The following is a 14,015-nucleotide window of genomic DNA, read 5'->3' as shown; positions in this document are numbered from 1 at the left end:
CTACAGACCTCTTGCACAACTTTTCATACAGCTGCACTTAACACTGAATGGATAAGCTACACAACATTAGCCTGTCATAGAATATGTATTTCAGGCACCAACTGGTTTCCTTCTGGCTCTATTTGCAGCAAAATCAAATTGCACTTAAAAGGGGCACAATGGATCATGGCCACCACTGGGCTGGAGGGCTCCTGCCTCAGAGAAAAGCCGCTGAAAAATGTGGATCATTTTCTTGGAGGACTAAACAACAGTAACACTAAAGTATCCTTGTACTTTGCACTGGTAGCACAGTACCACAGGAAAGGCATCCAAAGCAAATACATCTTTAGGGAAAGTATTTTAAACCATTGACTTTATTAAAATACATAATACACGGTTGTTAGAGGAATGTACTTACATTTTCTGGAAACTCCACTGAACCCAAATTTTAATTATATATTTAACAAATGACAAAACAGTGGATGAAATCATGCTGTACACCAAAGAGTAGACAAGTTAGGGTATTGTTTTTCATCATCATCATTATTTTTCCAGCACAGACTCTTCTTTGCTTTTTAGCTTCAATCTCTTGAATAGCTAGCAGCAGAGAAAGGAGGTTTAGGTTTCTCACGGCATTAAACCCATCTGGTCCAAGTGAAAGTCTACTTGTTTTCACCATCTTCATTCAAACTTTCCCCAGAAGCCTCCCCTTCCAGAAAAGCAAAAGTGATTGACCTCTCTGAAAAGCTACAGGTCACAGTGCAAGAAGAGTTTGACAGTCAAATGTGAACGTGGAGCTTTGTACCTTCTCAGAATCATTACTCCTTCAAAATATCCATTTCAAACCGAGAGTGGGAAAAAAGACATTGTCAAAACACAAGGGCCAAAACACATACATGGACTTAGTGGAATGCACATGGAAGACAGCTTGCAGTGCTGCAGCTCTGGAGTAAAAGGTAAATCAGAAGACAGGTCTTGTTGAAATACAAGATGCAAGAGCTGGGAAGGAGAAAGACAGAAATAACCTGGACACATTCTTAAAAAAACGAAATGTCCTAAGCTCACGGAGAAGGCTGTAATTATCATACACACTGCAATTGCCATGAACCATGGAGATCAGTGACAAAGTGTATGTTATGACAATCTCACTGACAAGTATAATCTGGGGGAAATTATTCATACTGAGCAAAGAAATAATTAACTGTGTGTTTCAATGCAAGATGCACAGAGGATGCATAGGTTTTCACATCAAATTTATAAGGCTCTTTTTAGGAGATCATTTTGCAACCTTGCATAGGTGATATTACATCTTTTCAATAGATAATGTGCAGAAACTATGTACAGTTGAAAAAAAAGAACTTTGATGAAAGCATTTTTTCCCCTCAAGTTTTACCATAGTATAAAAAGTAACTTATATAACTCCTTCAGTTCTCTAAAACACATCTGGAATATCCCAGAAAGAGAAACCAGGAACACCATCTAAATGATGCTGTGTGCATTTATACAACAGGTTGAAACAACCAGAGAAGCCACCACAAAGCAAAGTCAAAAAGTTTTCATATAGAAAAATAACAAAAAAACAAACCAGGAGTAAATTTTGTTTACAAACATGAAAATCCATTTAAACAGAAATGCATTTTAGTTATAACAAATTAATGACCTTCACTATTCAGACTACTGAATGCATGGATGACTCACACACTAAGTAAATGATAGAAAGAGCCAATTCAATCCCTGCTTGATAAATGGACAGTAAACTTTAAAATCTGCATTTGGTTTCCAATTAATCCCAGCTCAGAACAACTCCTCCCTTAGACAGCCAGACGGCAGCTTCTCAAAACTAATATTATGAACATCTGCCAGTCTGCTGCAACAAAAGCCATTAGGGCATTCATGTGCTTCTTCATTTGGTAAGAAAGAAAGTCAGCCAGAGGATGAGCACAGTGCCACAGGACAGCCAACCCTATCTTTGAAAATGAGGGTCCTGTTCCCTGGGACACTCATCCACCACCCCAAAATTACTTACTTTTGCCCTGCAATTATGTAAATCAAGAGACTTCCTGTCTGATTTGGCTCTCTTCCACTGAAACTACCTTCTCCTTTACACAGGAGCTGCCTGGCATTTATTTCACCATTTTGTGCCTGGATGCAAGACTTCATTATCAGCGCTGCTTATTACTCTTGTGTATCACAGTGATGTGTACTTTTTAGAAGTATTTACAATGGTATCACTGTGGAGGACTAAGCCCTGCACTAGAAACAGTCTCTTTAACAGAGACCTTAATACTAAGGATTTCTGATCTACAGATAACAAGGCAAAGCTAAAATCAGCCACTATACATTTGGCATTACGTTCAAACATGGGGAAAAAGCAAACATCCAGCACATTCCCTTGTTTCAAAGGGATGCTATTTACAAGAAGAATTCGCTTTTTTAATATTTCAACAACAAAAACCCAGCTAATTTTGAAATTAGAGTAACCTAAGGCGGCTTAGTTTTTAATCAACAGAGAACACAAACAACATTGCTGTTTGTTGTTAAACACAAATCTCAGAAATGCAGAGAAACTATGATCTGTTATACTATGGGTGACAAATCACAGCCAGTTTAATAACAACAGTAAAAAAACCACTTCTGCTTGTTTTAAACACAGCTCCTAAAAAGTACATCCCAGTATTTCCTCAGTTCCAGACTGTTGACATTATAAATGAAAGGTGAAAAGAGATCCATATATAAACAAGGCAGCTTTCCACGGCCTTCATTGTACTTGGTTCTTGTCTAAACCTTTGGAAATTTAATCTTCAAATACCATAAGGTAAGGTTGAATTTATCAGTTACAAAACAACGTCCATTTGTATGTGGAATTCAGAAAAACAAAACAAAACGAAAACCAAACTCAGAAAACACACAGAAGTATTTAGAGCAATCCAGATCTCTGTTTTCCCAGCCTCCACACTTGCGTGTCACCTCCTGGAGAACTGTACACACACGCTCCTCTCCTCCATGGAGCCCAAGGCCCTATGTTATGGTACGAGGCCTTTTGGGCGGCGGGGGTGGCATGAGTTCAGTGTCAGGGTCAAGGTGGTGCTTCCGTGCCTGTCCTTGGGAAGCTGCTGCACATCTGTCAATGAACTCAAACAGCATCTCCTTCGTCACTGGATTCTGGATGCTGTTGCAGACAGCTGGGAACAAAGAACACATTCTCATGTAACTAAACTGATTTGTTCTACTCGACACTTCAGTAACTTCAGCCCCTCTTGGCAAAATAACAACATACTCTGGCTCAAGTATTAAGCCTTAAACGCACGCTTTGACAAGGTGGTTGTGTCTGGAGTCACGAATCTCTGCTCTGCCCCCCAGAGAGCAAAGCAATGCCCTGGGCCTCTACGTTCATGGGAGTCTCTCTTCCTAAAACAAACTGAAGGCATATGTGTGTGTAAGGCTTCCTGAAGCAACTATAAAAGCACCAAGAACTGACATCCTATTGAGGCAAGGAACAGCAACGAGGGCCTTGTGAGACACGGCTTTGAAACACACATCAAATCCAAGTAGATGGAAACAAGACCGGCTTCTAATATTGAAAATGTCTGAATTATGCTAACTTATTTTTTTCACCAATAAGTACTATAAATACCCTAAATTTGCAATGTGCAGTCCTTTGGGGTTTTTTAAACCCATATACCTTCATGGGGCAGAAAGACTTGACACCAAGCAAATGGCACGTCTAGACCACCACACCACACGATGGAGGAGCAGCCATGGTGCTGTGTGGTGGCCAAGGCACACATGTAGAGGCACACTTGGGTACTTAACACAACTCCCCAGACCACAGTTTGTAAGTCATGGTCCATGGGATTTTATGGAACAAATAAACAGGCTTACTTCACTTTAAACAAATGAAATGTTTTTTAATGCCTTCCTATGTAACTTTGTATTCCCCTAATTAATCCTCCTGAGAGACTTAGAGGAGGAAAAAAAAGGAAAAAAAGGAGCATGAAATTAAGTGGGAATCCTACAACTATCTTGGAAGAAAGCACAAAATGATTAGAAGGTAATTGATAGCATGTAAGGGCTGGCCACAGTAAGGATGCAATTTCCATGCAAAACAATCTACTGATCCCCTAGAGTACTAAGCATTAGAACTCCTTAAAATGTACTTGCAATGTAACATTGTTATGAATAACAGTGATTCTCAAAAACATTCCTTTCTTTCCTGCAGAACACCAGAACCAAAGGATTACTTTGCAGTTAACAAAGCACCTTTCTAGAATTATTTTTAATTATTTCACTATTTTTGGTGAAAAGGTGCTTTAAGAATGGCACAGTATTTGACTTTAGCAGTTGGGAAGCATTATGATTACCAGTAATTTGGGAACAGAATTCCAGTCTCATGGCAGCTGGTGTAACTCATGTAACTGGTGTATCAACTGTTGAGCACTGCCCTAGCCTAATCACGCAAAAAGACCTCCAGTTTTCAATTTGAAAGGTAACAAAGTCCAAAAGCAAGAGTCAGACAGATACTTATTTTGTTGCTATTTCAACCATGGGGAAAAATAAACAGCATTTTTCATCAAGAGAAAGCTAATAGAGAGGAGAGGATCTAGAGAAAGAAGTCTCAAATGATAAAAGTATAACTTTTTGAGATTTTGGAAAATGATCAAAAGTGAAAACTCAAAGCCAAAAGAAAACTTTCTGTTCAGAAAATTCCTATAGAAAATTTGATATATATCTTAAAAAATCTGCCTGTAGCATTTAATTTTCTTTTAATTTTAATTTTTAGGAAGTCCACCTTGTTTTGGGAGACAAAAGGTCAGGAATAACAAAGCTGCTCTACAAATGGAGAAAATGAGAGGAGAAAAAGGACAAATACATATGCTCTTAAGAATGAAGGAAAGAAGAATATGCTATCCATTAAAAAAAAAAAAAAAAAGAAAAAAAAAGAAAAGAAAAGAGAAAACTCCAGGGAAAAGTAACTATTGAAACACTAAGGTGAACCAGAGAAGAAAAATTTAGGTCATGGTCACAAAGAGATGTCGTACTTGTATGACTTTTGTGGTCCATTCCTCTTTCCTGACAGGACTACTCAGCGAGTATTTCAGCTACATTTTGTGCTGGTTCCCTAAGGTGCCAACAGATTTATCATCTCCTAGCAAAATGACCACATTGTGTTTATCCAAGAAGATCTACTCACTGCTCAGGCAGAAATACAAGTAGAAGGGTCTAGAGAAAATTCTACATCAGCCCTAGTAATTAGCATGGTCTTAAATATGATTAAATTTCATTTTGGCATTTAACAAAAGTCAGTATCAATATGTTTATTGCTACTCATCCTTGCACTTCTACTCATAACACTTTACCTCAAAGTAAATATCGTTCTTTATTCTACAATATTTGGCAAAGTATTTTTTGGTAGAGGAATATAAAAGTTTCACAACTCTGCATAAATATGCCCCCACCTTTCATTAGTTTCCCTGCTTCATTGTTTGTGTAACTATTGTTGAAACTCAAGATGACATTTTTCTCCTATTAATTTTCTAGCCCATCTGCCAAATAATGGTTTTGGCATTCTAATGGATTTTTTGTTTAACTAATTCCACTCATAATGTGCCAGTTTGCATTACGTCCCAGCAAGCCAACACAATGCTAGGCACTGATGTCAGCTGAAGCATGCTATTGTAAATAAAAACTTTCTTGGCTCTGACTTGAAAGGCATGCCCTGCCATTTAAAGTCATCTTTGCACAAGTGTTTGCAGTTCTGCAAAGATTTAGGCACTTGATTCTTGATTCTGTGTTACCTGTTAAATTCAGGTTTGACTGACTTTATCAAATAACCCTGCAGCCAGAGGATTCATGCTATCTAAAAACTAGTGATGACATAAGCATTTGCAAGATGAGGCTTTACTTTAATAAGTTATGGGAGTCAGGACCCAGATTTGAAATAAGAAGTGTGCCTTTCCTACTTAAAACAGAACAGAGGTAAAACATTAAAATTTTAGCCTGAGAAACTTCTGAAGCAAATTGTTCTACTCACCCATGGCAGTGCTGTAGGCATTTGGAAAGCTTTTGTCTATCCTCTGTCTCATGAAGACCCAGCTGTTGTTCTCAAACTTGCACTCTATAATTTTGTTGTCGTACTGTTTGAGTTCTTTTGTCACCTGTATAAAAAAAATTCTTTAGGATAAACAGATTTTAATTCACAATTTTTTCTTTCTTTTAGGCATAAATAATAGAAGATCAAAAGCTGCCCTGCATTTTTCAGCAACGTGCCTCCATCCTACACAAAAAAAATTGCACAGAATACATCTCCATTTTACATATGCTCAGCTACTTAACATTTAAAAAATACTTTTCAAATTTGCTGTCAATATTCAGCAATTATATTATGCTAAAACATCAGCAGTGCTAACAGAGGGGGGGAAAAAAGTCACTTCTGGCCCAAATGCAAATAGGTTTCCATGGGAATAAACTGCTTCCAGTTTAAGTGCTACTGCCAGCCTAAGTGCACGAAATGTATTATCCATGTTTCATCAACCTTCTTTGTTGAAGGTCTCACAGCAAAATGTCAGATTTCAATACAGGAAAAAGCTCACAAAAATAATTTCACTCTTTACATGACTGAGGTTTTTTCTTCTCTTTCTTCATTTGTCTTTAAAAATTAAGACTGCAACTTCAAAATAATGCAGACTTTCAAGTGGCATATATTCTAAATCTCCTTCAGGCCCCTCTTTATTGATTCATAGATTTGTCAGCAGCCAATATCCTGAGCTATTTGTCTATTTGGCAACACCATGTGGTTTGGAAATGTAGTTTATATGCATTGGACTTTGTAGTTGTTTTGGCTACTTCATCCTATGCATCCTAATCTATGATACAATGCAAAAATTTTCATGTAACCATGGTAACTTGAGAACCTTATCTAACGCTTTAACAATTTTACCCATATACTTCACTTTGTTCCAAAGAGCCTCTTCAGCAGTATGAAGCTGTATTTAACTGCTAGCTGCATTTAGTTGCTATAGCTTACCAATAAAAAGCTGTACAAGGTAATGTAACACTTTGGATTCAGGATCTTATGCATAAGCGCTCTCATAAAAAGGAGGTGGTTATTGCAATTCATTAGCATAATTTTTCACCTCTGTTGTCTACTTGCTCCTGAGCAGTGACATGGGAATTTACTACTGTCAGAGAGATGCAGATTTGAAAAAGGCCATAGCTGTCTCCAGACAGCTTAATAGCACATACAGTGGAAAAACCCATGAACCCCTTTTCCATTAACTCCCAGATAAAGACAATTAATTAAGGAAATGGTTCTGAGCATGGATCAAGTCCTCCTATACTGCACAGTACAAGATTTGATAAGCAGAATCCTAACACTGTTGGTATTTATTCTGAATACTTGTGTTCACTCCTGGATAAGGAGCCCTAGGATTCTACTTGTCAAGTGAACATGGGACTTAAAGAAAATGTTGTAAAACTTGCTTACAATTGAGTGAGTCAGGTTTTCATGTCACAAACTATTCTTTATCCATTCCAGCACCTGCAAAGAGTTTTTTCCTTCAAATCATTTACTACTTAAGTTTGTGTCTTCTGTTGACCATTAGATTGCTCAGATTAGCAATCTTTTTCCTTTGCAGAATGCTCTAAGCAGCACTGCACCTCTTCCATCTGCACTGAAAAGCTACATGCAGTCCAGAGGTTTGACTGACACGTGTTTATGGATGCATTATGTTTCATTAGGTGTATGTAGGAAAACACAACATCCTTTTCCAGCATACTAAGGATACATAAACCCAGGAAGAAACTCCTGGCTGTGCAGTGCCTTGGGAAGGTATATTATTTTGAAAACAGCTGCTTAGTGGAAGTGGGGGCAGCAGGGGGTATGGCCACATGTCTGATTTTCTGACAAAGCAGAGAAATATTAGAAAGATCACCTGATAGAGAAGGAAATGTATAAAACTGCAGGTAATGACTTCAACTAACCACCCACCTCATAAGGTTTTCTCATGGCTTATCATTCTTCTAGTGTTCAGATGCTGAGAATAGCAATAAATTAGATGGCAGCTTTATCTGACTGTGGCAATTAAGCAATATTATTAACTATCGAGAGACTTGCTTGGCCATTCATTAGCAATCTGGAAGATGGATCTTTCCACAAAATATGAACACCTGCCAAAGCACTGACTTAAATGAATTTTCCCATTAGATAACCGATGATCAGAGCCTTTAACAGTTGCAAGTTGTAGTAATTACTTTACAAACGAAGAAATACAGCACCTACTATTCCCCGTACTTGTTAAGTGACCTTAATCTTACACAGGTACTTATTCTAATATAAAAGAACCATTTAACAACTGCTGGGCATTTGATTAAAACTACACATATTTTGAGCAAACACACTTTCAGCATTAAAAACAATCTTCCACTATTGCATCTTAGTAAACTTCTAAATGGGTATTGTTTATACAAAGGACTGAACAAGGCCACAGTGATTCTTGTATCCATAATTCACACCTTTCATCTACCCTTCCATGCACATGCTACTTTGTGGTATTTCAGATTCAAAGTGGGACAGGGAAAACATCAAATTTAACTGTCTAGAAATTCCTTCCCTTTGGGAACTAATTCTGAGCTCCTTGGCACAGTGTCTTTTCAATTCTCCCTTTGCAGTGTGTTCATCCTCCTTCTCCCCTTTAAATATTACAGTGCATAGCAGTATTGGAATAACACATCATCACTTCTCTTCCTGAGAGGTACTTCTTCTAGCTTCTAGTGCTTCACATGAGGTCAGTTAGGAATGATGGCAGTTCTCAGCCAAAATGCTTATCCTCAGTGCCAGTGTTTCTGCCATGCTGTTGATAAAAGGCCTTGAACCAGCATTCAGCAATTTCAAGACGGAAAGTGCCACCACACTAAGGACTCCATGGAGCCTTCCTTAATTAAACATTTATTCCTTAGCCTATTTTCGGACAGCCAGTCAGAATTAGAATCCCAAAGGATCAAGTCTTGGACATGGGGCTGTGTGCATCAGAACAGTGGCACCGGTCTGGGCGACAACTGTGTCCTAGGCAAGGACAAACACCAACCTGTACACATTTCTTTTCAAGAGGAAGGAAATTGTTCAGCAGCAGCAATGTTCAATGGTCCTGCCCATACTTGATCTAATTATCAGGAACCAACCTATTTGCCCAATAGAAGTAATTTCCAAAACCACAGAGGAGCATCCTTTTGGAAGCTGATTCACTACATTACTGCTAGTCTGCAAGGTGTGGCTGGAAAAAAATGGGCTTCAGCTGCATCCCCATTTCAGCAATAGTTCAGTAACAAATCAGACCAATGTAATACAACACTATTGCCTAAGAATGTCAGATTACATGATTATATCTTCCCCTCCCTGCTGAGAAAGGCTTCCCCCACCATCATCATCTGGGCCTTTCACTGGGAAGAACTTCAGTGGCATAAGACTATTTCTTTTTCTAAGAATGAAGACAGTTAAGGCTCAGGAAATCTCTCATTTTCCAGGCTCCTTCTATCCCCTATGTTCTGAAAGAAAATTAAAAATATATTTAAACATTTAAAATATCTAACCTATTTCAAATTTTCTTGCCTGGATGAATAATGGAGTCATTTTGAGATGAATAACATGCAGTCAGAATTTATGTTAAATTGGAGCAAAATGTGAAAAAACCCCTAATATAACCAGCTGAGAAAGAGAAGAACCCATTTAAATTGAATGTAGTTAGCTCCAGTCTCAGGAAGATGCCTTTACTATCTCTGCTCCAGCCAATGCTTTTCTGTGTCTGTCCACAGGGCACCTGACCTTCAGACTGGTACATCATTCCACTCAAACATTAGTCTCATCACCCTTAACCCCAAAGGAGAATGAAATTCCTCTGCAAGCTTCGACTCTACATAAGAGGCACTAACAATGCAAATTTAGGTTTTAAGGTAATTAAGATAATATTTCAGAAAGCATGTCTACAATGGACAGGCCTAAACTTTACAAATGCATCTACTTTCCCCATTTTCAAGTTCTTTAGAAAGAAAAAAGTAGATAAATAAATGGAGACTTGGCTGAAAGAAGCCTTATGTTTCTATACGCATGTTTTTTTCAAAGCAATTGAAATTATTTTATTTTAGTAAATAATCCCCTTAAAAGAAAGTGATGCTTGTAAGCAAAATCTTAAAAAATTCTATTTCAAATTCTTTTCTCTTTAAATGCCTTTTTGCTGCACTTTCCCCCCTATTACCAAGCATAGATAGAAAGACATTCTTCAATTCACCCATTTCTATTCTTACGCCATACCCCTAATCATCAGCCAATTTTTAACGTCCCAGAAGAAAACATCATAATAGTAGATGCAGAAAACCTTCACTTCCATGAGAGAATAAAAATGAGCAAAAGCAGCTGTTGAAGTCTTACAAAATTTAAAACATCGTTATTTTCAAGTAGAGAATTAAAAAGTAAAAGGAACCTTAACATAACGGCAAGGTGGATTCTAAATGCAATGGGTTTCTATTTTCTAAGAAGAATCTGCCTTTTTATAGCTAGCATGAGCAATGAAGGCATTTCCTTTTGATATGCTCAAATACACAACCTATTTGTTTTCTTTTTTTAAACATAAGTTCCAATGCCTGCAGGCGAGAAAAGTTTAGAGCAGCTACATGAGGCCTAGAAAGTCATTCCTTTTCTTACTGATATCATAAGTACATTTTCTCCATTAGGATACACTACTGCAGCCAAAGTGAACAAACAAGTGAAGAAGACACATCCCCAAATAAATTATCAGCTGTGTGGTCATGAAGGAGAAACCTTTTGTTTGTTTCCCAGTCTCTTCCTGCAGAACTGGAGTCCCACACCTCCCCTAGGAGGTCACCCAGCAGAAATAAAACACATTCTTGTAAGAAATGTCCAAAACCATGACATGTGTGAGCTCCCTGTCCTGATTCAGCCACAAATGACGTCTAGTAAATAAAGCCTCTATAGCAAAACACCACATATCAAATTCCAATTTCTGCATTAGTCTCTAATGCTCTGACAGGCCACAACTGCAAAGCACAATAGACTTTATTTTCAAACTTCTCCAGTGGTGTGGAATGTCCAAGACAAAGGGAGAATTAAGTGCCCACTGGTACTATGACTCCACAGCAGTAGAGTAACATCTGAAGATCAGGGAGATGCAATCACAACAGTCAGGGAACAAAAAGAACAATTACATGGGAATTTGAGGAAACAAAGAGGCGTCAAGACTTCTGAAGGAATAGGATGGAGACAGAAAAATTCAAGAAGTAGCAGTAATAAAATAAAATAAAATAAAATAAAATAAAATAAAATAAAATAAAACAGCTTCTGAAGATAGAAAGATAAACCAAACTCAAAGCAAGATCTTTTTAAAGACCAAACACATAAAGGTGATGAACTCCAAGGACGTTCATGTCAAATCAAGGCAATTGAGAGGAAATGAGGTGTAAGAAACAGGGATCCTTTGAAAGCACTCTTACTTTGATTGCTGGTGAAGTCATGAATATAAGTAATTCTAATTATTTGAGTTAGAACATCTGAGACAGTCAGTAGACATGAAGTTATTAGAGCCCCCAGCACTTACAGGGCACAGTCCAGCACCTAACACAGATCCCAAGCTGTTCATTCACTGCTTCTTCCTAACTCTGGACTGTTTTTTCAGATGCTTTTGAAGAACTTTTTTGCCCATTCACATAAAGTACCTCATGCTTTTCATTGTCAAACTTCACAAAGAATAAAAAATTGCATGGTTACTAAATGCCGTTCACATAAGTCGTCCACTGAACCACGTGAATCCTGTCTGCTGGAAAAAGTTAATCAGTTAATCTGCTTTGCATTTTCACTCAAGCCCAAACAGATTTTGTAATGCAGCTTAATATCTGTTTCTTTATACTATTCAAGAGATTATTTTATCAAACCATAGATTTCTTGCTAAACTAAACATACTGATTGTGTTTCCTTTTTAAGGAATGTTTACCCAACAAATGGTTATCAGCTTGGGTAAACACAATGCAGTTGAGATGGTTATTTAACATTAATAAATCCTTCTAAGTGCAACTATGCTGCTTCTTATGTATATAGGAAAAGGAAATGCTCCAATTTTGAGATGTCATTCCTGAAAAAGAATATCAAGAAATGTAAAATTTTCGCACTTTTGTTCATGTTCATTAAACCACAATATTAACACCAAGCACTGTAGAATCACGTGAAAAGCAAAGAAGAAAAATCATGTTTCCAAATTACAAGAATGATGCTTTTTAAAATTGTGGATTTTGTTTGTTTGTTTTTCACTTCCAGTGCCTAGCACTCTCAGTTCATTATTTAGTCTTTCTTTTTAACATATAATATTTTCTCAAAGAACCTCTCATTCTTACATGTAGTAATTAAAAATATGGATATTGTTTTCTGATACATATAATGGGTTGGAGTCCTGGGGTTTTCCTGGCAAGTGACAGATGGAAACATCAGAAATAAAAAGCTTTCCTCTTACCAGTGATATAACAAGTTTAATGACTTTCAGTGCCAGCTGGAAATAGGTTTCTTAATGCATCCTGGAAGGTCTCCTGTACACCTGACCTTGCAACACCATTTGAACTATCTGCAAGAAACCAATGTTTTCCTGAGCTTTGCTTCTGACTCTCAGAGGAACACACTGGCATCTATGAGAAGGCAGGTAACTGGTAACTGCTAAGACCAAGATGTGGAAATAGACATGTGTTTGCACAAATGTTTTCCTCAATGATCACTCTTCTAGATTTTTTTTAATATACTTTTTTATGTCTCATTTTACTCAATGGTAAAGCCATTTGCCAAGGAAAACCAATAAACTCTTTGCACAATTTTAGGCATTATAGCTCAGGCATCTACATTACGCAAAGAGCAGCTGTCCTTCCTGCTACACATTGCCATCTCCACCTAATTCCTGAGAGAACTCTAAAGCTTTAAAAAATCCCATTTTCTTTTAATCATCATCAAGAATGGGATGCAGAGATTTGGGTGACCATACATATCTCGAACAGTTAAATGAAACAAAGTAAGAAATTATTGTCCTCCTAGATTGATATCCCTTTCCCCTGCACTCTAATCATCACAGGTCTCTGGATTTAAGAAAAAAAATCTGTAAATCTCCTGTAAAAATTGAGAAACTGAAGAATTCTGTGCTGAGGATTTGTGAACTTGGCATAGCTCTGCTGTGATGAGTTCTTAAATAAAGTCTTATTTAAAAAGCAGCTCATATAATTCTGACCCTCAGCATGCTGATGAAAGAGCAAGAAACTCTCAGGGGAACTGCAGAAACACCCAGGCATTAAGAGAGCAGCAACAGAGCTCTCAAAGCAAGTTGCCAGTGTGACCTTATTGCAGAGAGGATGTGCATTTGGTGCAAACAGAGCTTCACCTGCTCTACAGCTCATGAATTTGTAGGAAGAGGTAAAAACAATGCTCTGCAAGCACCTGGGGTAACTTTGCAAGGCCTACCTTGGTTTTGGCACATCATAAATAATTGTGCTAATAATAATAATCCCTGGAGACAGTGCTGAAGCTTGAAAGTGTTTAAATTTCAAAGAAAAACAGGCAGATATTTTTGTAGTAGTAAAATGCCACAGCAAACTGCAGAACTGTTCAGCAAATTATGCAAAAACAAATAAACAACAACACAAAAAAAAACCACAAAAAACAAACAAACAACACCCCCCCCCAAAAAAAAATCAAAACATCAAAACCTTTCAATGAAGGACATGGAATTCACAGGAGGTTTCTGAAGAAAAAGCCACCCCATCAGAAAGTTAAGCAACTGTACGAGGGGGAAGAGAACAAGGATATACAGTGCCATCTGGCAAAAAAAGCTGAAATAATAATATAGAAATTATTCTGTGAGAAAATATGTCACTCACAGCCTGATACATTTTGAGGACTGTACCTCTGCTTGCCATGATCTAGCTTGTGAAAGCCAGTCTTAAAAGTCTTAAACCCCCATTTGTGCTTTGTTGACTCAGACTGCTTTTGCAAAAGGGAGCCT

General features: G+C 37.6%; 1 protein-coding gene across 1 annotated transcript in view; it reads right to left on the bottom strand.

The window, feature by feature from the left end:
• Positions 1 to 343: 343 nt before the first annotated feature.
• RNGTT (RNA guanylyltransferase and 5'-phosphatase) overlaps positions 344 to 14,015 on the bottom strand; it is a 170,291-nt gene continuing 156,619 nt past the window's right edge. Inside the window, exons 15-16 of the mRNA XM_058801514.1 lie at positions 6,011 to 6,134; positions 344 to 3,161 (exon numbers count right to left, since the gene is read on the bottom strand). Coding sequence (XP_058657497.1) covers positions 2,998 to 3,161; positions 6,011 to 6,134 — 288 coding nt within the window. The 3' untranslated portion in view covers positions 344 to 2,997. The remainder of the gene's footprint in view (positions 3,162 to 6,010; positions 6,135 to 14,015) is intronic.

This window comes from Ammospiza caudacuta, chromosome 3 (genome assembly GCF_027887145.1).
Source record: "Ammospiza caudacuta isolate bAmmCau1 chromosome 3, bAmmCau1.pri, whole genome shotgun sequence".
NCBI lineage: Eukaryota > Metazoa > Chordata > Aves > Passeriformes > Passerellidae > Ammospiza > Ammospiza caudacuta.
The sequence above is the reverse complement of the archived record's forward strand: the minus strand, read 5'-3'. Positions and strand labels throughout refer to the sequence as shown.